The 25,007-nt window shown below is 37.0% G+C and overlaps 3 protein-coding genes across 4 annotated transcripts in view; 2 read left to right on the top strand and 1 right to left on the bottom strand.

Annotated features, from left to right (window-relative positions):
- The window catches only part of LOC114159909 (gap junction gamma-1 protein-like), a 118,239-nt gene extending 114,038 nt beyond the window's left edge, over positions 1 to 4,201 (top strand). For both annotated transcript variants that reach the window (XM_028042168.1, XM_028042169.1), the window contains exon 2: positions 506 to 4,201. In XM_028042168.1, the coding sequence (XP_027897969.1) occupies positions 560 to 2,017 (1,458 nt within the window). In that variant the 5' untranslated portion in view covers positions 506 to 559 and the 3' untranslated portion in view covers positions 2,018 to 4,201. The remainder of the gene's footprint in view (positions 1 to 505) is intronic.
- Positions 4,202 to 8,597: 4,396 nt separating this feature from the next.
- Positions 8,598 to 17,393, bottom strand: LOC114160379 (alpha-2,8-sialyltransferase 8F-like). The gene is made up of 10 exons (XM_028042956.1): positions 17,383 to 17,393; positions 17,212 to 17,268; positions 17,031 to 17,105; positions 14,647 to 14,718; positions 14,386 to 14,457; positions 13,695 to 13,769; positions 12,533 to 12,677; positions 11,660 to 11,772; positions 11,483 to 11,575; positions 8,598 to 11,402 (listed from the first exon to the last, which is right to left on the bottom strand). Exons 1-10 carry the CDS (start codon positions 17,391 to 17,393, stop codon positions 10,925 to 10,927), a joined length of 1,191 nt encoding a protein of 396 aa, XP_027898757.1. The 3' UTR covers positions 8,598 to 10,924.
- Positions 17,394 to 19,405: 2,012 nt separating this feature from the next.
- On the top strand, positions 19,406 to 21,128 carry LOC114159526 (alpha-2,8-sialyltransferase 8F-like). Its single transcript, XM_028041489.1, has 3 exons — positions 19,406 to 19,781; positions 19,858 to 19,950; positions 20,028 to 21,128. The coding sequence occupies exons 2-3, from the start codon at positions 19,904 to 19,906 to the stop codon at positions 20,503 to 20,505; spliced, it is 525 nt and encodes a 174-aa protein (XP_027897290.1). The 5' UTR covers positions 19,406 to 19,781; positions 19,858 to 19,903; the 3' UTR covers positions 20,506 to 21,128.
- Positions 21,129 to 25,007: the final 3,879 nt, after the last annotated feature.

Raw genomic sequence — 25,007 nt, 5'->3', positions numbered from 1 at the left:
AGACAGCTGCACTAAGAGGATTTATTTCTTCTGAAAGAGATAGCCTGTGAAATAAAATGAAGCCTATGGGCGTGCACATATATGCGCATGCACTTGATGATAGCAAATTCCCTATTTGGATTATTTTTCTGCCTTCTCAGTACTGCTTGATGGTATTTTTTAATACCGATATCCTCTTTCCAGTCTGTTTGGGCTTCTAATTCCCTAAAAAGTCCCAACTTGACAACTACCTCTTTGTGACAGAGAGCTCTGTGTATCTGAGTTGCAAGGAGCAATAGAGGAAATTAAGGATGCATTGATTTTCTGAGCTCAGAGAGAAACGTTAATTTTAATTAATGTAATTATTGTGTCACTCCCTTTCACATCTTCCCGCTGAACTTGCAAAACTAATACTGTTTCCACTAGGATTAAAGTCTTACTGGAGATATTTTGCTAAATCTTTGCTTTTACTTTGAACTCACCCTGTATAACCTTGTTTCTCTCTTCCCGTCTCCTCATTTTGCAGAGTCTGTGAGCAAGTGAGAGAGGGACACTGTCTGCCCCACTGTCCAGTGACACCATGAGCTGGAGCTTCCTCACACGGCTGCTGGAGGAGATCCACAACCACTCCACCTTCGTGGGGAAGCTGTGGCTCACCGTGCTCATCGTCTTCCGCATTGTTCTCACTGCCGTTGGGGGAGAGTCCATCTACTACGACGAGCAGAGCAAGTTTGTGTGCAACTCGGGCCAGCCAGGCTGCGAGAACGTGTGCTACGACGCCTTTGCCCCATTATCTCATGTCCGTTTCTGGGTGTTCCAGATCATTTTGGTGGCGATGCCTTCTCTTATGTACATGGGGTATGCTGTCAATAAGATTGCACGATTGGATGAAGCAAAAGGAACCATTGGATCTGCTGGCATCAGAGCAGCAGGAGGGGGCTACACCCACAGAAAACCCAGGAAAATTTGTTTTGGAGCCCGCCAGCACAGAGGCATAGAGGAGACTGAGGAGGATCAAGAGGATGATCCTATGATCTATGAGGTGCCAGAGATTGAACCACCGAAAAGGCCTCGAGATCCACTGCAGCCAACACCTAGACCTAAAATCCGTCATGATGGGCGTAAGCGCATCCGAGATGAGGGCCTGATGCGGGTCTATGTTTTGCAGCTGGTGACTCGAACAGTGCTGGAGGCGAGCTTCCTTGCAGGCCAGTATTTGCTGTACGGTTTCCGTGTGAAGCCGATTTTTGTATGCTCGGGTAAACCTTGCCCCCACAGTGTCGACTGCTTTGTGTCGCGTCCTACGGAGAAAACCATTTTCCTCCGAATCATGTATGGTGTCACTGTCCTCTGCCTCTCTCTCAATGTCTGGGAAATGCTCCATTTGGGCATCGGTTCTATCTGTGACATTCTGCGGCGCCGGCGAAGCCCACCTCAGGACGATGAGTATCAACTGGGCTTGCTGGGCACTAATGCCGGTGGCGAGGGCTCTGTTGGAGGAACAGCTCCCGAGGCCGGTTCTGAGGGTGGGGTAGGTGGAGATGGTGCTGCAGATTATGTTGGGTATCCATTCTCATGGAACACCCCATCAGCTCCACCGGGGTACAACATTGTTGTAAAGCCAGAACAAATGCCGTACACGGACCTTAGCAATGCTAAGATGGCATGCAAGCAGAACAGGGCAAACATTGCCCAGGAGGAACAGCAGCAGTTTGGCAGCAATGAGGACAATTTCCCCACTGGAGGAGAAGCCCGTGTGGCTCTCAACAAAGACATGATCCAGCAAGCTCATGAGCAACTGGAAGCAGCCATCCAAGCCTACAGTCAGCAGCACCGGGCAGAGGAGCATCTAGGAGACAACCAGGATGACAAGCCGCAGAGCAACATCATCCAAGCCCAACCACAGCCCCAGCTTCAACCTCAGAAAGAGCGCAAACACAGAGTGAAGCATGGCAAGGGGGGCAGCAGTGGAGGAGGTAGCAGCAGCAACAGCAGCAGCAGCAAATCAGGAGAGGGCAAGCCCTCAGTATGGATTTAAGCCCACGCACAGTGGCATGTTAGCATGTATATAATATTGAATGAATGGGGAGCTGTTGCAACTTGTGTTGGATATTACACCACATGCCTTATTGAATCCTGCAAGCTGGAGGCTAATGTTTTTCTATAGATCTGGGTAAAAAAGTGTAATGTTGCAGCTGACAATTTGTTTAGTCAAACTCAAGGCCAAATCCAGTCTACCATAGCTTTTTATGTGGCTTTCTTGACTCCAAATTGCATAAATCAGTCCAGTTTTTCACAAAAATTTATCCAAAATCAGAAGATCCCCTCATTTGTTTGTGCTAATGGATAACTCTGAGTTGATTGCAAATTTTACACAAAAATGTTCAAAAACATTGGGTTCAAGTGATACTAACTCCCACCTGCAGGTGGCAGTATTTCTTACTTTTGAGGTTCCTGCCTCAGCTCTACTAGATATCACCTTATAGTCCATAATTGATATGGCAAATAAGAAAAAGTCACATTTGACATCATATGGTGCAAAATTCCTCGCAGATATTTTTAAATTAGCATCACAAAACCTGTAATTTTTATTGCAAAAAAAAAAAAATTCAAACAATGAAATACTAGAAGAGCTGTTCAATGTGAAAAGACATAAAATATTATTTAAGTTTAACAAGTACTTTTGGAATGCAGAGACATATATTTATTAATATTTGAACAGTTTGTTTTATCAAAACGTTCTGGCACAATCTGCCTTTTGAGGACATTCGTGATCTTGATATGGCCCAAAATGAAAATAAGTTTGACCCCCCTGAGCTTGAAGAATCACATCAACTATGTTTTGTTCCAGTCACTTCTGAAAAAAGTATATAGTCTTCCTGCTTCCCTTTTTGTAGGAAATCAAGCTTCATATAATCTTTGATCCTGAAAAGTTGAAATGAGATTGATCCTGGATTTTGGCTCATCCTGACAAAAAATTATGCACCATCACTATGTCTTGTTATGTACAATGTCTAGCAAACCAAAGCTTTGACTTAAGGTTATGATAATTAAGATAAATTATAAAAATGTACATAAATATGACATCACCTGAAGCAGTGACCGTTTACTACAATGAGAACATGACCTACCTAAAGGCTGTGTCCTGTCACTTGACTTCTTTTCCTCCATCCTCCGTAGTATTTTCTCATAGTGTTTTTTGCCCTACACTTTAATCCAACTGTGTTTGTTTCATGTGAAATTTTAATCAAAGTGCTAAACCAGCTGCTCCTCAGGTGCCACTGAGTACAGCTGGTGGATCTTACATCTCCTTAGAGTTGTTTTTATTTTTTACAAGATGCAGAAGCAATTCAGCTTTTATATCTTAAATCTTCAAGTTCCTAGTTGTATTCTTGGCTGTTTTTGGAGGAGACAGTGCTTCTCTGCTGCTCCATTTGCCTTGTAGCTGACTGCCCCCTGGTGGTGATTTTGTACTGGGCATTTACTCTCATTTCACTTATGAAGTAGATGCAAATACTACCTATATCCAGCAACACCTTAACCAGCTGTAGTGGTCCTTTTCTATTGACAAGACTTGTGTCACTTATGTCTTCCTAGTGCTTCATGTTCAGTGTTGGACGCACAAGTCTTCACGTCGTAATGGAAAGAGTTCAAAGCCATTACTTTATTATAGTGAGACCAAACACTGTCTCTGTGATGCAAGTGTCAGTGCCAAGATTTTACACTGGGCTGCTATGAAGCTTGGTTGTTTGTAGCTTTGGAATACGTTGGCCATGCTACTCCAGCCGTGGAACTACTTCTGTGTCAGACCAACCCTTTTTGTAAAGCTCCTTTTTTTAAAAGTACAATATGTGTATTGCTCTTTTGAACTGGGACTTGAAATGAAAAACTCCAAAATGGAGTCAATTTTAATGTTAAAGCCAGTGTTTTGTATGAAAACATTTTGCTTTTGGAATGAAGCTCTTTTTTTTGTATGATTAAAGAAAAAAAAAAAGATCAATGATTACCTTTGTGGATATTTATGGATATTGTGATTTAATTGCCTTCCAACTGTAAAAATGTGAAATATGACATAGTATATTTTTATAATATGTCAGCTGCAATGGCTGAAGGAAAAAAAAGTCATTTTGTTTTCTTGTGTGGTGCAGTATCAGTATTTCATGTATTTAGCAACCCTCTGGACTGACTTTTAATAAACAGTGTTACTTCTTTTTCAACATTGTCCTGAAATCTGTAGAGTCTTTATTTTTGGTTCAGGGAGAACCCATACATGCATAAGGAGAATATGCTGCCCTCACGATGTGTCGCTCTTACAAAGCTAGCTAACACCTGAGTTGAAAATAATCCAGTCCTTGGTAGTTTTCTTGTTTTATTTTGCAACTCTTTTCTGATTTGTTTTGTAAAACTGTAACAAAGCACAAAAGTATCAACCACAGTCAAAATACAACTGTAGAAAACAAATGGCTCCCGATTATTACTAATTAGCTAACGATGTAGCTTTGTATTTTGGCTGGGGAACATAGAACGTTTTCTTATAAAATATTACACAATACTGAAATAATAATTAATAAAATTAACTTACAGACAAATAGAGTCCAAGGGACGACGAGTTCTGCTTGACTGATTAAATTAAATACGTGAATAATGTCCAGTAGGTGTCAGTAAGGCTCTATCCACCTTATTCCTGTCAGGTTTACTGGGAAACGATTATGGGTCTTACTTCCGGCGCCCACCGGAAGTAGCCGTATTTCACTGTAATTTGTACGTTTTTTTGCTAATCTATATTCATGATAGAAGTTACATCTCTCTTTTCGGTTATAATACAATACTTAGTCAAACCTGTTCACGGACACACCGTCTGCAGAGGATCGTAATTGTGAGTTTAATCACGGGGAGCGACAGGAACGCGATCATTGCGTTTTGTGAGGGAATGACCGTGAATTAGCAGCGCTTCTAGCAGCTCGTTTCTGTGAAGAACTGACAATAATAAAGACGAGAAAAGCAAAGAAGCTGGTCAGAGATCTGAGCTGCCGTCCTGCGCCGACAGTGTAAAACACCAGAACTACATAACATTAGCTTGGTGTGATGGGAATTTTATTTTTTGTTTGTATTTAAAAAATAATAAAATTCATAATCTGTGTTTATAATTATCTTTGGGGCAGGAACTTTTTTTTTTAAGACAAAATATTTGGGTTCATTTAGTTCAGGGGTGTCAAATTCCACAGATACAAAACACTGGAATGAAATGGCTTAATTACCTCCTCCTTGTGTAGATCAGTTCTCCAGAGCCTTGCTGATGATCTAATTATTCTATTCAGGTGTGGTGAAGCAGAAGCACATCTAAAAGTTGCAGGACACCGGCCCTTGAGGACTGGAGTTTGACACCTGTGATTTAGTTCATCACAACCAGGTTCTCCATTGCTGAGTATCGCTGCAAATCAGCGGAGAAATAACCGCAGCTGCTGGGCTTCAGACCGTAATACGGAGAATCTCCCCATTGGACTTAATTTTTGGTCCATGGCCTATTAGGAATATTAAAACTGATAAAAACATTGACATGTTCAATACATATTTACCGTCATTGAAAAATCAAAAATCCTAACTTTAATTTCAGTAGACTTATTTAAAGGAGAAAACAGCCCGATTTTTTAACACTATCATTGTTAATCAGCAAACTTTTTTTTAATAGAACTTGTTTATTTTTTTACTTTTTCAAAAGGTTGGAGCATATATAGAGCGGTTCTTTGACTCTCCCAGTCCTGGGTTTTGATGCTCTCTTGAGCTTGAATTACAGAAAAAGGTTGATTCTGAGCAGGAGTGACGAACTATTGCCCTTAAAGGCAACTATTGGGCGCCCTAGCTTTATGCCTGTTGATGAAAAAATTTGCAGACACAGGTCCGATGTTAAAAAGTCACAATCTTTTTCCTGTAAGGTCCATCCACCCTTGTTAAAGTTTTCAGCCAAAGTATTTGCTGCAGTTTGAAGAAGGATACATAGGTTAAATTGACTGAAGGCAGCTGTTGACTCTTGGCTGTTTGATCCAGCTGCTCCCTGAAAAAGATAACTTCCTGTCAATGGAGAGGACTCTTCACAAAGTGAAGAACGGGCAAACTGGAGGGATGCCATGAGGGCATTCAAGGACTCCATCTGCTCAGTTCTGCATGGCTGGCAGCTCAGCCCCGCATCTACAAAACTATTCTAGGTTTTTTAGCCTAGACTCTGTTTGCATGAAGAAGTAGAGAAATCCTCACAGAGGATAAATCCCACAGCACATTTATGTTCGTATCTTGCTTAGCCTGTTTTTTATTTATTTTTGAGCGACTGTCGCTCTCACCTCCTTTTTGAATGAGTTTCTCACCGTCCTTTGGAACAATGTTTCCAAACTGTGTAGAGCCAATAGGAAATCACAAATAAATAATCTGTCTGCTTAAAGTGTGCTTCAAATGTCAATGATTGGGTATGCAAGTAAAGTATTCAAAGGATTTCTTTATTTCACACCGGAAAAATATTTTGAAAATAAATTTTTGTATCATTAAAATTTGTTTAGTGATGTATAGGCAAAAATAGATTACATCTATGAAGTCTCTCTCTTTTTTTACTCCTGCATGAAGTTTTGGTATTAAGGTTTTGTTTGTTACAAAATATCAATATGATATGACTTTTATTTTGGCACTCTTTGTTTCTTTTTTGTGTTCAACTTTTGGAGAATTTCCTAATTGATGTGCTGAACAGAAACCAACTTGTCTTTCCTGCAATTTCACTGCAATTTATTTGTGCCCACCAATAAATGGTGCATTTTCTGGGCCAAAATTATGCTTTTTTTAAATCTATATTTCTATCTTTTTAGGCAAAGAAAATATTTACTTTTCAGTTCATTTCATACGCTCACTAGAGTCTTGAAGTTAATGTCATGTTAATGGAGCATTGACTTAGAAAACAAAGTGATGCCAATTTAATTTGCGTTATGTTGTTTCCCACATCAATGGCAGATGAACTTCAACTTCTTATGAAAACATTAATATCCGTAAGGCTTTAAATTACATTAATGCATTGCAAGGTCAGATTACTTTTTGATGTTATGAACTGAACTGGCTTCTTTTAACAATCAACACATCAAAGTTTTCAGTTTGGTTCAGCATCTCTTCTCATCAGTGATCTTACAACTAAGCTTGCTTAAAAATGTATGTCACGAAAAATAAAAATAGGAATGGAACTCACATTTTGTTTCTCTGAAATGGTAAAAGCTCAAAGAAACTCGCCACCGGGAATGACTAAAGTGCAACAGCTGGATGTACAAAGAGGAGGTCACTGGCACAAAAGAGTCTAAGCTGGCATCTCGTGATGGTGGGATGTATTCTTTAAAAAAATAAACACAGTCCTCTAATGAATGGCCTAATTGGCAGAATGCATTGACCGTATGCTGATCGTGTTTCCAGGCCAGCTTCAGAGTGTACTATTAAAAAAACAGGGTAATAAGAACAAAACTACCCAAGTTTTTTTGCTACTTTTTGTAGACTATAAATGCATACTCCATGAGTTGTCTAGTCCACATAGTTATTGTGGGATAAAACATGAGAGATCAGAAACAACTTTAGAAAAAAAATCTACAAATTATTATTCACTATTAGTACAGATTTCTTTATTGTTGGACACAGTGTTGTGCTTTAACCCTTGTGTTGTCTTATGGGTCAAAAGTGACTCATCACCATGTTTACCTGTAGAAGAAATACCCTAAACTATCTTTTTCCAAGTTGAAATTTCTCCTAAATTGACCCCGTCATTAGAAAAATATTATACTTTGTTTTTGTTTATATTTCCATGTGGGCTGTACATCACTAGCGGTACATCACACCCTGTACATCACAAGGATTGTCTAATGGTTCATTTTTTACCCGTGAATTATAAAAGCATTTAAACACCAGAAAGAGTTCAAAGGCCACACACAAACTCTAATACATACACACACACACACACACACACACACACACACACACACACACACACACACACACCCACCCACACACACACACACACACACACACACACACACACCACAAACACACCTGCACCCCGTTCCCCCCCACACATACACAGAGTAAAGAAACTGGATTTGATGTACAAATTGAACTTGCATTTGACCTGCACCTGCACTCTGATTCTGCAGCTAACCACTCACATCACGCAAGATCCCAAACACAACAGAAAACAATCTCAGACATAATAAAAACAAATTAGGTATAGAGAAAATGAAGGTAGGCTGAATCTGAGTACCGCTAGTTGGTTCCTTGCTGACGCCAAGAGAAGTTTCACTAACAGGTGTGTCTACGTTGTATGTTTGCACATACTGACCTACATAGGAAACAGATTGTTTCATCATGCAAAATAGATTTTGGATTTAAAATTCAATTAATTTGCTTTATTTTGGGGGTTTTATTAGGGCGGGTCATTTTTGACCCATAGGACAAGGGGAGTAAACAGAATGTTAGGATCGCAAAAGGGTTAAAAGTTCATTGATACTCCTAAAAACTTTTCAAGTATTTATGACATTACAAGCACAAACTAGTAATGCATTTCACCAGGACCTTATACAATAAACAAACATAAAGTGGTGTATAATTTTGATATGAGAGAAAAATAGTACATGTATGAATGTATCAATCTGTTTTATTTTATGTTTGGTGAGCCTAAGGAAAAATTTCACATTAATAAATCATAAAACTTTATCTTATTTCTTACAAGAAATGTTACAAATAAAAACGTTAGAACTGTGAGTGTGAAATTTTTACAGCTCCTGATTGGATGGAGAGAATCTGTACGCTCTCAAGACTTGTAAATACTTTTTAACTGGATTTGACTGGGCCGTTTTAACTCACAAATGTGCTTTGATCCAAACTGTTTCATTGCATCTCTGACTGTTTGTTTTGTCCTTTTGGTGGGTGAACCTTTAACAGCGAGGTGAAAATGGTCCCAGAGAGAATACAAAGGTTGCCCAACAAAATGGTCAAAATGCTTTTATTTTGCACAGTACTTAAAGTTAAATACATTTCAAAACAGATAGGTCTTTATCTGGTTAACTGTTTATGTATTACCTTTTTAAACTGATGGACCAAACCACCCCAGTTTAATAGGTAAAGTACTGAAACCTTAAGAGTTTTTTCCACGATATGCCTGTAATATCTACAGTATTTCTTTTTTATGTGTGTATGTTATTTCTTATTTTTTGTTCTTATATTTTTGTACCTTTGTGTGAACCTACATGCCTTCATTTGCTGCTTGCACACCTGGATTTCCCAAGTGATGTGACAGTAAAGGATATCTCTATTTCTATGTAAACATCTCCAGACCTTCCTCCCTGTCTGCTGCGTTCATTTGGTCTTCATGATGCCAGTTGTTCCTTCTGAGGTTTTCACTGAACACCTGAGAAGAAATTACCTACACATGGAGACTATTTACTAATTAGATAAATACAAATGCATGGACTTATTAGATTTTTATTAGGAAAACCATTTAAAAACCCCTTTCATAGTTACTCATTACTTTGTTGTACTGAAAATCCCAACAGAACATTTAGATTTATAGATATAAAGCGACAAAATGTGAAAGAATCAAAGGGTGCAAACACTTTTGTAAGGAACTGTGTAAAATGTTAAAAGTAATAAAATGTGATCCCTTGGAAAAATACTTTAATATATGCATCTATCCCACGACATTCCTTCTGATCTGTACCCTGGAGAACTTTACAAATATTTCACTTGCTTAAAAAAAGTTAAATTCTGCATTAAATCTCAGTGACCTTGAACACTTAAAGGTTTCAGGATAACGATGGATGTGAAAAAGCATTCCTTCCATTTTCCTAGCAGAAACATTCAGATTCATAATAAATATTTAAGAATGTTCACTTCATATTTCCTCTTTCAGAATGCTTTTCACATTAATCTACAACTGACTCTCAGTGAGCCAGGCATCTATAACGTCAGGGTTTTTATTTTCATAACAGAAGTCAATGTTATGATATAAATTATTAACAGCAGTGGTCACAGTACTAATAGCATTCAAGAATTACTTCAGGATTAAATGTTACAAATGAAAACATTTTGAACAGCAGCATTCACACAGTTCAAAATTCATAATGGTTCACATAAAATGCAGTAGAATTTCCACTGATTTTGAATCATCTTCAATTTGTCTCCTATTTTTGCTGTGTGCTAAGCTTACAGTAAGTATAAAAAGTACTTTTTTTTACATCAACACAATTTAAAATTGTTTAAATCTAACATCAAGTGTAAAAGACTGCAAACTACAGATCCCACCATGCAAGTAATTATAAAAGAATAATAACACCCCTCCTCCAAAAAAAGGGGAAGGGCCGTTTATGACATAGTGATATAAATCATGAGGTATGAATTCAAGCATAGTCGGTAATTTGATCAACACTTCATAATGGAGGAAGTATGGGTCGGTTTCTAAGCTAGCTATTTCAAACTTTTGTTAATACCACCGTCTATGAGCCCCAATCATGTTCACAGACAAATTGGCTTGACCCGAACAAGTAGAGGCCATAAATAAATGACAAAAATATCTTGGAAAAACTATTTCAGTTGCTCTGTAAAATACTCCCAACCCTCACTTCCGACATCCGTCATGGCGCCTCGAATGATTGAGTGACTATTTGCAAAGGGTCAATAGGCACTTGCCCAGGGCAGCATTAAAAGGGAGAGGGGTATTCCAACAGACAGTTTGCACATCCTACTGACAACTTGTTTCTGGACTGCTTTGCATTTATCCCAGAACAGAATATAAATAATTTCCTCCATTTTGTTTTGTTTTGGGTGGCAGGAGGATTTGCTTGCCTAGGCCTCTGCTTAACGCAGAACCACACCTGCACATGCACACGCCAACACACCCTTACATACACACAGCACTATGCTTTTTATCCCTATTGGACTACTCTCCATTGGATTCACAGTCACCAAGGTGGAGCCTAAGTATACCCTCGCTGTGTAACTGCAACAAGAGCTTAAACTCCTCCGGCATGGCGTGGAATCCTCTCCTTCCTGTCATGTCATCGTAATAATGGTTGGTCAGCTCCTTGAAGGTCTGTGGGTGAAGACCGAATGGCCAGAAGCCGTACAGGTCGACGGTGTCACACAGTTCCAGCGCCATGCTTGTCACAATCATGCCAGAGCTGAGACGCACAGCCTCCCATCCTTGAGAGCGCCAGAACGTGTCAAGATCCTTTAAGTACTCTGGATGGAAGTAGATTGGTTGCATGGGGCTCCCAAAGTCTTGAATCGTGTGGAAAGCCCGCATGCAGAGAGCTACGTTTTTGACATAGGAAAACGCAGGAAGCAAAATCATGGAGCTTCCGTATTGGCACAGTTTCTCCATAAACTTCCGTCGACTTCCCAAAAGAGAGTCATACCTGCAAAAACAAAATTGATGTTAATAAAAACAAGCGAGATGATATTACTTAAGCTGAGAAAAATGTACACATTTTCTCACTTTTGTAAAAGTATGCTTGGATTTGCTGACACAAGGTCTGTCTTGACCCCAACGTGTTTCTCGTATCCATTTCTTAAAGGCGGAAGGTTGCACCTGAAAAACAGTAGCAGATATTTTTTAAAATTAAACAGGATTCTTAAATAATTTTAACTTCTGATACTTAGACAGCCTACTCACCTGATGACAAACTCAGCTGAGTCAATATCTTTTCCACAGCTGCTGTTTGCCAGGATCCCAGCATTCCCAACAACAGCACAAGAGCTGTAGGTTTTATTTGGAAAAGGAGACTCCTGAAATTACCAACAAAATTATTTAAAAACATATGATAAACATAGGATTTTTCATAGTTTTAACAATTAAAAGCATGCAAATAACTTATATTTAAATATATTTATAGGAATCAGTGATATATCTTGTTCCTTTGACTAATCCGCAAAAATAACTTTCAGAATTTAGGAAAACATTAATGGGTGGCACATTGATCTGAGTTGTTTTTATGCTCTAGTAAACAGTTTATAGTTTAATGTACATGTATAGAAATAATTGTCTTTTTTAAATGATCCCATTCAAATTTATATCCCCATCACATAGATTTCTGCTTAAATCATTGAATTTTTGTTTTTTGAAGCATTTCTTACAGTGATTGTGCCAATGATTGAGTCATCAAGAATAGCTATAATATTTTATTTATTTTTGGCACCTGTAGGAAGACCTCTCTGCACCTTCACTGATCAATAGCCAATCAATAACTAAAAGCTGTTTGGAACTGGCAGAAAAGATTTGGCCTTTTTTTTTTATGGGAGTAACATACATAAGTTCTGCTGCAAATCACACAGATGTATTTTCCTTAAAATAATTTAAGAATTATTGCCAAAAAGGATTGTAAGAAACCAAAAAAAGACAATTAAAAAAACAAAAATATCTTTACGGGTTAAGTGCGTTTGAAAGTGAACGACCATGTTAGCCAGTCTCATATCTAAAATAAATAACTGATAAATCGGTAACAAACAAAAATGTAACTGGAAACATGCAAAACATGAAACAACTTGCCTTCAAAAATGTGTCAAAATGCTCCGACTTCACCTCAAAAACCCTCTTTTTATCTCCATCTGTAGCAAGTATTGCTCCCACCAGAGTGTTCTTCTGAGTAATGATGGCCTTTTCATAACCTCTGACCTTTAAGTTCAGCTTAACTCTGGAAAAACACAAGGACTTTTATTTACTCAGCAGTTAGCAGAGGAACAGAACTTTAAGGTCTGATAGAACAATAGCTTTTAAAGCATGCTCTTTCTATTAAAGGAAGAAGTTAAGTCTTCTTTCCAATTCTTGGCATAACATATCAGTAATCCCTCAATAAGAAGAAGAATTACTTTATTCATCCCAGCAGGGAAATTATTTCGCAGTTACAGCAAGAATTTTTTATACACAGATTAACCAACACGTTCTCACTCCCAACACGACTTAGGACAATTTCTGACCATGTGTCTGACCCTTGACGCAAAGGGTACCCCCTTCAGCGTCACATGTTGACGATTTGGGCAGGTCACATGTTTTACGTGGATTATTCACGCGAAGGGTTCTCGTAACCGCTGCCGAACCTTAAAAACCCAACGATTTGGTTAGGTTTAGGGCAAAAATTACGGTAAGGCATAGTGTAAAACACCTCGCGTCACATATTGACGCGAAAGGGTACCCTGCGCGTCAACATGTGACGATGACGCACCGCCCATGCGTCAATACATGACGAGTTGGGAGTGAGAATGGGTTGGATTAACACACACACGACAGGAGCTGCATCTGCAGGCAGCCAGCTGAGCCGGCGCCATTTTTTTGAAGGAGGACATGTGGCAAAGGTCGTCGGGGAGTCGAACCCGCAACGTCCGCGGGTCTAAGGCCTCCAAATGTGGGGCGTGCTAACCCCCTGCGCCACCACAGCACGCCCCAGAGGCCAATAAAGACTTAATTTCGAAAAGTCAGTCAGTGTGATAAAAACAATAACTCCATTCAATCCAAGAGTCAATACATGAAGTAGAGCAAAGTAAACACATTTCTTTGAAAGCAAGGCGGGGCAATGAAAGGATGACAGGCCTGATAAAATTGTTTCTGGAAACAGTTTGAAAGGTTTTGGAATGCTGTTTAGCGTTCAGGCAGCAAGCTGATGGGAACGAGATTAAAAATAAGCTACAATTGATTTTGAAAGTGATATCTGTACCTTAATTCTTCGTGTTTTTCCTCCTGTCTCTCCCAGGGTTCGGAGTAAGGCTTTAGCATTTCGGTTATTTTCTTCCTGGATTTGCAAAAGCAGAAACACAAAAAGACAAGGAAACTGTGAAGTACTGACATGGTTCTGTTACAGCAAAAGCAAGGATTTCACTACAGCTGTGATTCTCAAAGGTTCCCTGAGGTTTGTCTTTTTTATTTTTGTTTTTATTTTCACAAGTGTTGCAACCCGAACTTGTTTCTGCTTTACAGGAATAAGGAGACACTACAAGTGTCTCCATGGAAATGAGACACAAGGGCCGAAACGACGAAAACATTTTCAAATTCTTGCACATAATTTGATATTACCTGGCAGACGTTTTTTATTTTTACAAACATAATTTAATGCTAAAGACATTTTTGTGTGTGTCTGATATTTAGATTGGACAGAGAATAAAGCGACAGACAAGGAAGTAATACAAAATATTGTCTTTTATAAGTATTTCTTGAGTTTTATTTAAAGAAATATACTTACTGACACAGCACTTCTAGAAAAACAACTTTTTAAAAAACTTAATTAAGCGTTTTGCTGAGCTTTGTTGAGGCAGGAGGGATCGTAAATGTTTTTTCCTCTAAGTGGGCGACTCTACCTAAAACCTTTGAGAATCACTGACCTAAAGGAAAAACTGACACTCTGTTCTCACCTGCAGTCTTTACAGGGTTTACGTTGGTTGGCAGCTTGCTTCTTATCAGGTATTTTCTCAGATTTGTCTTTGCTGGGAGGAAATAAAGTGTCAAAATCTGTAAACTGGCTTCATCGCTGCTGGTCTCTTATTTAGATGCACATTCATGCATTTATAACATATATATCCAAAAATGAATTGTCTATAAACTGGAGTACTTAACTTTTATTAAAAATCCATCTTTGCTTATTATTTAAAAAAAAATTATGACACTGTTCTCACCTGCAGTCTTTACATGGCTTAGCAGCTTGTTTCTTGTCATCCGTTTTTTCAGGTTCTTTTTTGATGGGCTCACTGGAGAAAAAATGGGTCAAGATCTGTAAACTTACATGAAAAAAATCTTCTTTTATTTACATTTGGATTCAGGCATCCAGACCTAACAAATCCTTTTTTTATTCAGTGGCCAGGTTTTATTTAACTTATATTTTCTCTATGTATTTAATACATAGACTCAAAGAAAAAAAAATGGCAGTATCATGTGCAAACCTTAAAAGCAATCATACGTACCGTGAACAGGAAGGTGTTTTAGGACACAACCAAAACAAATTTCATTGCTACATTAGGGTTAGGGTAAGGTCTATCATGTGATTGTTTTCAGAATGTAGCTGAAATTTAGCAAGAGCAGTTTGACATACAGGTTATGGGCCATGAGGTGAAAAAACTGAATTTTGTAGGTGCAGTACATTGTTGGACTTCTTACAACAGACAGGCACCAGGGATGACATGGCTGAAACACGTCTGTTAGCATTTTAGCTTTGAAAAAACATAGCTTTTGGGTCCTACCCAACCATTACAGCTGTTTTCTCAAGGTAATCCTCTGCATTGTCCCTTTGACATCTGAAGAAACTTGATGCAGGGTGAAGAGTTTAATGATTCAAAGCGTGGGTAGAAGTTATTCCAGAATGCCTTTCCGTGAGACTCGGTGGGGAGGATTAGAGTTGAAATGCTTTCGTTTCTTCTGCAAATGAGTTATTATTGCCTTTATGATGGCAATGCATCAAATGGCACAAAACTTTATTTTTTAATTTACTGAATGTATTTCAGACATAAAAACTCAGCTGACTCTGAACAGTGGTTATTTAGAAGACTACAGTTTGTGCGAAAACTCCATCAGAGCATTTGGAGCAATTTTAGCACAGTAATGCTCAAACCATTAGCCGATTTGGACAAAATCAGATTTGGCTAATATTCTCTAAATTGACTCTATGTGTCAATTTGTTTAATTGTTTAGCTGCAACTAAACAATTTTCTTTGTCAGTAAGAATGGGGTGATATGACATTATTTTTGCTAAAAGATAAAGAGCAGGTACAAGAGAATCACAGAAAAATCTGAATTAATCCTTTAATAATATGTTTTCATGCATAAATGGGGACAATCTCAGATGGATAAAAATTGTATCTCTATCTAACAACTTGCTGCGCTTTTTTGTTTGTTTCATGATTTTTATCCACTGGGGGAAAAAATGTAATAGACAAGACAGACGATCAGTGACTGATAACATAATGCAGAGCAAGGCAACAAAATCAATACCGCTTCCATTATTTTTTACAGACCATACAGATTAGATTTAAGTCAAACAACAGCAACAGATGTTTAATTTATTTCATGTTGGTATAATTCATCAACTTTGTTTTAAAGGATTTTTTTTCAGTTACAATTTTAGAGTTTTGTAAAATTTCCGGTTAGCTTTTCCGAAATATTGCCAAACTTCATTCCAAGCGAACCCATCCCTGACGCTGAAAAACCGGTCCATAGGCATATTTCTCGTTTGGATCTTTACCGCAAATTCTGCAGAAACTTAATTGCAGGAGGAAACACGCTCATATAACACCCACATGTCTCGCTTGTTCATAACTGCGAGGACTGCATAGAATAATCTTCCTTTCCATCCACCGTATGAATCTGGAAAAATCCCTCCCAAAATGAAAGAAGCTGCTCACCGTTTATATTTTCAGCATGTTTGATTTCCTCCGCACAATCAAAATGGCTCATTTCATTGTAGGAGCACCTGGCTTTTGTTTTATCTTTTGTGGTACAAGTAATAAATAAAATGCATCATTGTATTATTATATGGGGATTTTTTTTTTTGCTGTCTGATAACAAAAAAACAGACGCATGTCATTGCTATTTGCTTTGTGTCGACAAAACTGATATGCTTTTTTTTTTTTTTTTTTACAAACTTCTTCACTCTGGTTCTTTATATTTAGCATCTAAATAATTACACTGTGTGTACTGTGTTTTTTTAATTCTAAAGTATTTATGAATTTAGGTGACAGCTGAGCTTTCACAATGTAGAGTTGCCCAAGACAGCAAGACCAGATGGACGAAACTTTCCACTGCAGGACATATCATCCATTAAGAGTCTCAGCAACGGGAAGAATGCACCAAAATTTTGTAAATATCTGTATATTTTGTTCCCTAGAATGTGTAATTATGAGGTGTGTCTGACTGGAATGATGCAGGACGGTTGATGGACAGGTTTGGGTCCTGTCCATCAACAACAAACAAGTAACCCTGGTGAGTTTTGAAAGCGCTTATTGCATTTGATAAGATCACATTTTGATTTAGGAAGCTTTAGTTTTGTAAGAAAGAATTGAATTTATACCTCAATGGTTTATTGTCAAGTTCTTCCGTTTGTGAGACTTGAGAGCAGAAATCTATGAACTGATTCGAACTCTCCCTGAAACACAAGAGCAGATCCAGAAATGAGCGTCACTGATGTAGACTGATTTAATAATTGAATGACGAAAGAAACGACAAGAAAAGCAGCGACTGCTCATTCTTACCTGCGGAGGCTACATGAATCGGTGCTTTGCAGTAGATTGCGGTGAGGTTTCTTATATCTGTGGCGAGAGAAAAACAGGGTGTTGAGAAGAAATTATATATTTAATAACAGTTTTGCTTTATTCAGTGTGAGTGCATTGCATAAACTTATATCACTAACACGTGTGGGTCACATGTGAATCATCTTTTGGTGTTACAGGAACTATGAGACATTCTGTAATATCTTTCATCTGATGCACTATAAAAACTTTATACGCTGCAGAGTGTCTTTATAGAATCCATCCAGCCTTTGTAAGTGATTCTCATCCTCAAATCTGCTTCAAAAGTTGCAAACATCAAATTCTACCAGGATGAAACACTGAAGAATTTTAGGGCGTTCTGCATATTCCAGAACAGTTATTCACTTTATAAAGGGAATGATGCAATAAATGCTTCTTGTACTAAAACTCCAATTCTTAAGGTTACATCCAAACAGGATAATTTATTATACAACAAAGTCCAAATGAAAAGCAGGAGGTTTTGCATCATTTACACCCAAAAATCCTGCAAACTGTATAAGCAGGAAAAGGACTGCTGCACAATCACAGTGTCATTTTACAATTCATCGTTCTGCTGATGTTTGAGTTTGTTTTGTTTGTGGGGGGAAAGGAGCTTAACAGGTTACTGATTACTGAAAAATTAATTCATGTTTGTACTGAACAATATGTGATTCTTGTGCCAGTCTTAAAGGGAAAAAAATAATTATTTTGTAGCATTAGTTTACAGTTTAGCAAACTGTTGGAACGTCCATTTCTCTCTGGAACTAACAAAAGTTTTATTCAGTGTTGCTAAATAAATAGGTGAACATTTGTGGTCAGATGTTTACATGTATTTGTGTTAATTATATCTATTTATATTCAGTCTGCTTCTGACTTTTTTTGCAGCATCAATGGTCCTATTTTTTTTTTTTTTACTAATTTACTGTTTATCTTTTTTGCCCTGCAGTTTTATTGCTTCTTTAATACCACTCTTCAAGGACAGTTCTGATGGCCTGAAAGCGTTGTGCTCTTCAGAGTTTCTACTGCTGATAATCAAAAAGTTAACAAGTTAACATGAAATGCAGCTTAAGGCATCATGACAGGACAGTTTTTGTCCTTGCACAATGTTTTTTTGTTTTTAAACCTGTAAAACACATAATCTAGCTGTCAAGTGATGAACCCTGAAGGAAGACAGGAGTTTCTCCAGAATTTAATGTTGCATAAAAAAATACAAGAGCCGTTCAGAGTAAGGATGGCTTAAATTTATAAAAAGCGTTAATCTTTAATGCACAGATCTGGTGCACAGTTTTATGAGTCGGCATATCGTTTCATCTTTAAAAAGCCGTGTAATAGAGCCGTCTTGGCTGTCACATTTCACATGGTAGAAACAAAGCGTGCTGCTACGAAATCAATCATAATGATGGAAGGCCTGAGATTATCTTATTTAAATGATAAAAATATTGAGACACATAGGATAAATTTGTGAAACTTTGAGTCTATCCTGTTTATGGTTTTGCTAGAGACTTTTCAGAGACTTTTAATAAGCAGAGGTGTGAACAAGTTACTGTTTTCTGAATTACAGGTAAGCCTCAAATATTTCTACTCAAAACTGCAAATCAAGATATGCAAGTTTCAATTTTCAAATATAAAACGTTACATTCTGAATCTTAAGTAATGTGAATATGTAACTTAATCTAAAAGTAATGATAATGATTTCCAGAATGCTTTTATAAAATGTTTTTTTTTTGACAAAACAAGCAGTAAGAGCAATTAACCTAGTACTTAACCTTTATTTCATCTGTGAGACGTTTGCTGTATGGTTCACAATTTCTGCCATTTGTCAACTTTAAAGCACTCAAGGATCACAAGATTTAGATTTTTTTTTTTTATCAAGACCAGTAAATATCTTTTTTTTCTGTCCTTACAAAAAGAAAAAAGAAAATGCAGTGGCTTAAGGAAATAAAGTTTTTCAGAAAAAAAACCCATTTGTTTATTAGTATCCCTGATTCATCCGTTTAGTTTGCAGCAAAGCCTCTAAAAACGTAGGAACTACAAATAAGAAAATTTCAGGATGAATCAGGAAAATGCTATTTCAGTCTGGAGAAATGGTAATCTTTTAAGAGCAAGTATGCTAAATTATAATACATTTTCAGTTTGAAAGCAGCACTACATGTCTTTCTTCTCAAAACTTATATAAAAAGCACGAGGAGAAAGGCCTGAGAAAGACTCAACATGGTAGTGTTTCCTTCATCCAGTTACTCATCTGTTTCCTGTCTACACCTGCAATATCTTTCCAAAACCAAGTGCAGACTCCAATCGCCTCTGCTGTCCTTTTTTGAGTCATCAAACATTGTCTGTAGCTCTTAATCTCACCCTTCTTTCTGAGAAGGAGAAACTTGCAAACGGTTTACTTTTATTTTATTGCTGGATTAATAACTGCAGGGTCATCCTTTCTCAAATAAAACAAAGAAGACGTGTGCTGTTGTTGGAAACGGTGGGATTCTGACAAACAGCAGCTGTGGAAAAACGATCGATTCAGCTCAGTTTGTTATCAGGTGAGAATCTTTTCAAGCAGAGAAAAGCAATAAATTAAAATAATTATGACAGAAACTGTTTATTCTGCTGTTTTAGGTGTAACTTGCCTCCTTTGTCAAACGGATATGAGGAAGATGTTGGCATGAAAACAAATATTGTGACTGCAAACCCAAGTATATTCCTACAAAAGTGAGCAAATCAATCTTTCTTACCCGTAGGCAATATTTCTTCAAGCTATTTTTCTCACAGATGTCCTATTCTTGCAGGTATGGCTCTCTTTTAGAACACAGACGTATGTTTGCAGAGAGTCTGTGCCAATATGGCAAAGCCTTGCTGCTGCTTCCTGCCTTCTCCTATCGTATTAACACAGCATTGTCTCTACGGGCGTCCTACACCATCGATGACTTTAGGATCCCCATTCAGCCTGTCTTCATCAACCCAAAGTACCTCCAAAGTCTTGCTCTTTTTTGGGGCTCTCTAGGATTGAAGGCAAGACGTCTCACCACTGGCATTATGATGACAAGCCTGGCGCTGGAGCTGTGTGACAACGTGGATCTGTATGGATTCTGGCCTTTCGGTGTTCACCCACACAGCTTCCAAAACCTGACTCACCATTATTATGATGACGGAAAAGTGAAGAAAGGTTTCCACTCCATGTCTGATGAGTTTAAGTTGTTGTTGCATTTGCACAACCAAGGTGTGCTGAAGCTGCACCTTGCGGAGTGTGGACCAGATGAACAGTAGTTACATTTGGCTGTTACGGCCCCTGGCCTCTTGAGGCTGTGCAGGTTTTCTTTGGGTATGCAGGATCAGCTGTGTGGACACATCTTTCTGATTGGCTGCAGGAGAGCAGCCACCCCATTGGATCAGCAAAGCCAATCAGACATTGATGAGGCCCACCTGCACCATATAAAAGACACCTCTAATCATTCCTTAAAAGAGGTTGTGTAAAGCTGACCCCCACCTTCCGTGTTTGGTAACTGTTTTGGACAGTTTGAACAATTTTGTTCTTGCTTATTTTGGTAAGTGGTTTGAATCTGCTTTAGATAAATCTCAAACAAGCTAGAGGCTTGTGTTTGGGAAGTTTTGGTGCTCCCTTTTGTCCTTTCTTTTGGGTTGTTTTGAGTTACGTGTTTGAACATCTTGTTCTTTAATTTGCAGTCAGTGATTTCTGAATTTGTTGGTCCTTTACTCTTGTTTAATTGGGTTAAGTTGTATTGTGTTTTGGTTTTGTGAAAACCATCTTTTTTTAATAAATCATTTTTTCATTCCACTTTTTCTCTGGACACATTTTTATGTTACCGCCCCTGAACCCCTAGACCTTGGGGGCGTAACAGGCAAAGACTTTCTCAGCGTACTGTAAGGCATTTGAGCCACGTTGAGTTGGGTCTGTTATCTTCTACTCTTTAAATCGACACAAACCCCTCTGAAGAAGACATGAGCAAAACTTACTTCTACACAAAATGTAAACAAAAATGGAGGGCTGTGAGATTTTAACGGTTGTAGGATTTCTCTTTTGTCTGGTTTCGTTATAGCAAGCGTGTCAAAGTTATTTATATTTCAGGCCAAATCAAGAATTGACTCCTTAGATTTTCATTGATGTAATTTGGCAACATATCAGTAAAAACACATTTTATTTGACAACTTAAGTTGACAACTGTTATCTTGAAGTTCCTTTTTATGTGGCCATGAGTTATGGTGGGCCTTGAGTTCAACACGTGTCTTATAGTGTCAGAGGCAGATATGTTCTTGAAAAGAAAGGCGTTTTTAATTCAAGATAGTGGTATAGTACCACTACATAAAAAGTAATAAATATAGCCTGGTTCTAAAATAAAAGCAGCTTGATTGTAGTAGCTGCAGTAATTGTCCAATTTCATACAAATAATCATGAGAGAATCTGACTCTTGATTTTTGGATCTGTCTCTAATGCATCTTTCAAATTAAGTTTGGAGAATGTATGCTTTTAAAGTTAGCAAATAAAATAATGATTGTTTTTCTTTTTACTAGAGTTGTGAGTTCAAGTTTATGAGTGTGAAAGCACCCTCAAAAGTGGCCTAAAGTTACTTCTGTTTTTTTCTTTAACGTATTTTAACGACTGATACTAAAGTTAAACAACTTCACTGTCATTCAGTGGCTTCACTGCTTCGCATGGGTGCGATTTCTTGTTATGGCATGCTCAAAAATATATATTTACTGTTGGCAAATATACAAGACACTAGTAAATTTTAGATTAGAAAATACATATGAGATTAGCCATACTCAGATTTTTACAGAACACCTCAATAGTATCTCCAATTCCAGTTTACTTAGAAGGATGACCTTCCTGTAATCTTATTTTTACAATGTAATTTAGTATGAGCAATAAAAAGATGAGCAGACAAGATTGACTGTAAAGAGTGTAAAACTCAGATAACTGAGCAATGCAGTGCATGTAGGGGAACAAACATTGCTGTGGTCACAAATAGGTCATATAGATTTGTAATAATTAACTTTGAGGACAAATTCAAGTCGTGTTATTTAATTTCATAGTCATTGTCTGATGCTTTTTGAAACATAAATCAATTGTTGGAGACAAAATTTGTCATAGAATTATATCTACTCAGTTTTTAAGGAACATTTTGGCCCAGTTTGGAGAAAGAAAATGAATGACGTATTTTTAATACACATTATTTTTTTAACAACTGTACATTGTATTGACTTTACCCTCGTTTTTAAAAAGGAACCACATACACACTATTTATTTACAGGAATTACTGCAATACTTAGTCATTGCGGATGACAATTTTTGTACCTGTAGAATATATATATCTATCTATCTATCTATATATATATATATATATATATAATTGACCCATACCTGGCTGCCTGTTCTTAATTCCTGTCTACTGTTACACACTCTTCACTTCGATGTGAATAAGACTGAAAACAGTGTTTTCTTTCAAGTGAGCAAGGTTGTTTCTATTTCACACCTGCTGTGCGGTTAGAAATTTATTCTCAAACAATATCGTATTTTTAAAGCCTTGAGGAAACACATTTTCCAATTCAAACATGTCAAGAAAACTCAAATTATGGCATCAGTTATAAGAGAAAGTTGGGCATCTGGAATAAAATAGCATAACTGTTTTTTTTCTGAAATAATCTATTTGGTGGTTGTTGTGTTTTGTTTGTATGAGTAAAATGAGTTTAAAAAAGCAATGAAAATGACTTTCATTTAGAAATGCATATAAAAATACATCTTTATTGTTTACAGATAAAAGATTTATGAACATTTATTATTCCTATTTTTATTATTATTATTATTAGGGATTGATTATTTAATTTTCCTCTAGGATTAATAAAGCATTTTTGAATTTGAGAGAATATCTTTTGAAAGATAACAAAGATATTCTCAAAGAGAATATCTTTTGGTTTTATGTAGACCAGAAAATACAAAATATGAAGAAAAGACTAATAGCATTGCTTTATAAATAAAAAATATATGCCAAGACCATGTATTAAACCGGTTGTATAATGTACAATCATGTGTTGAACCTTTTAAAACTGTTATAAATTATAAAGCTTCATGATAAACAGCATCCAGCAAATATAGCATCTAATCCTGAAATAAAATCCCAACTTTAACCTCAACTTCTTCACCAGCTGTTGACTGTGAAAAAGAGAAAGAATCATTCATTTTATCTGTTACTCAGTACACCTTAAAGCACCTAAATAAATGGCAAAAATCAACAGTAAACACAAGTCTAGCTGTACATACAGTAACATGTAATGTTGGAAGTTATTCTTATTAAGTGGCCATTTTGTGCAACACCTTAAGTTGCTGCAAATTGAAACAGTTTGTTTCTGGTTATCTCGATGTTCAAGAAATTGTGGCTTGAACGTGGTATTGCTTGGATTGGCAACACATAAAATGACAAATAATATGTTTTATATTAAAAAATGATCTTAAATAAATTTGATCTCTCATCACCCAGTCAATAGTAGCTCTTTAATTGGTGATATTATAAACTCTAAATGGGCTGCTTAGTAATATAAACAATTAAAAGTTCCTGAAATTGAGTTTGAAGTTGGATCTATTTTTTGTGAACTGGATGAGGATCTTTTTTTTTTCTTTATTTCACAGGTTACTCCTTACTTTTTTGTTTAGTTTTACATATGTGAAATGGGGAATACATATTTTGACATATTATCAGGTCATTACCTGCCTCTAAAATATCATTAAAACTACACACAAAAAGGGAAAAAAGTGAAATACTACAGCTTTAAAATCATGTCTGTTCAAGACAAGTTGTAATGCATCTTCAAGCATTACAACTTGAAGATGCCGCTCAATTTTCTTACCATGACTCTAACATCAGGTACAGTGTTCAGTGTTGCATAATTTTGTGAAATTCCTAGAGTGTGATCTGCTGTTTTTCTAGTTTCACCAGCGCCGCACCTTTAAGGGGAACTGATCTATAAATCGTAGCTTTTTCAAGCTAAATGTCTATAGGTGCTGACAGGTTGTTGTGATGCCTGATGATGTGCTGCACTAGATTTTTTTTAAAAAAAACCACACTATGTTTCATTGAGCTTGAAAACAAGTTTGTCTTCAGGTAGATCTTCCAGGTATTCTTTGTTAGATTATTCGCCTTTTTCACTTTTGTATAACATGCTTAAGCATAGAGAGCTCATTGTTCATGGCTTTAGATGATGTGTCATGAATCTAACAATACCCAGAGAACCTTGTTAAGCCTTTCATGCATAGCAGTCACTGCAATGGACAGCTATCTAAAAGCAATTTTTTGTGTTTCTTGTGGATTTTTATATTATAAATGGACACAAACCACTGAAGTGGACACTCTTGAATCATAAAATACATTATCAACTACTGGCCATCCAGTGCAAGTGCAAGAAAAATTTTGTTAAATTCAATATGGCAGACAGACAAAACAGCATCCAACCCAGTGACTCCTTTTACTCTTGCAGGTTAAAAAAAATATTGACATTAAGTAACCCCTAAAGACCAAAACTACTGATATATTTTCCAAATAACAACTTTGTATTTGGAGAAAATTACAACTGATCACCTAGGGAAAAAAATCTAAAATGTTTTTCTTTTATTTTACAAATTTTCTTCCCCCATCTTTGTTTTATGCCGTAAAGTAAATCTAAAACACTTTGGAGAAAAATCCTGACATAAAGTATAACAGTTCTTGCATAGAAGGGTAAATATTGTGTTAAGAGGATGTGAACATTGCAAAGTTTGT

The sequence above is a fragment of the Xiphophorus couchianus genome, chromosome 16 (assembly GCF_001444195.1).
Source record: "Xiphophorus couchianus chromosome 16, X_couchianus-1.0, whole genome shotgun sequence".
Taxonomy (NCBI): domain Eukaryota; kingdom Metazoa; phylum Chordata; class Actinopteri; order Cyprinodontiformes; family Poeciliidae; genus Xiphophorus; species Xiphophorus couchianus.
This window is presented reverse-complemented; position numbering and strand designations above follow the sequence as displayed.

What these genes read in the sequence shown, in the direction of transcription:
- LOC114160379 (XM_028042956.1), bottom strand. An exon ending in AAACCCTGTAAAGACTGCAG is followed by an intron (nt 13,770 to 14,385) that starts GTGAGAACAGAG and finishes TTGCAAATCCAG; the next exon opens with GAAGAAAATAACCGAAATGC. An exon ending in TCAGCTGAGTTTGTCATCAG is followed by an intron (nt 11,576 to 11,659) that starts GTGAGTAGGCTG and finishes ACTGTTTTTCAG; the next exon opens with GTGCAACCTTCCGCCTTTAA.
- LOC114159526 (XM_028041489.1), top strand. Translation starts at nt 19,904, where the DNA reads ATGAAAACAAATATTGTGACTGCAAACCCAAGTATATTCCTACAAAA. An exon ending in CCAAGTATATTCCTACAAAA is followed by an intron (nt 19,951 to 20,027) that starts GTGAGCAAATCA and finishes CTATTCTTGCAG; the next exon opens with GTATGGCTCTCTTTTAGAAC.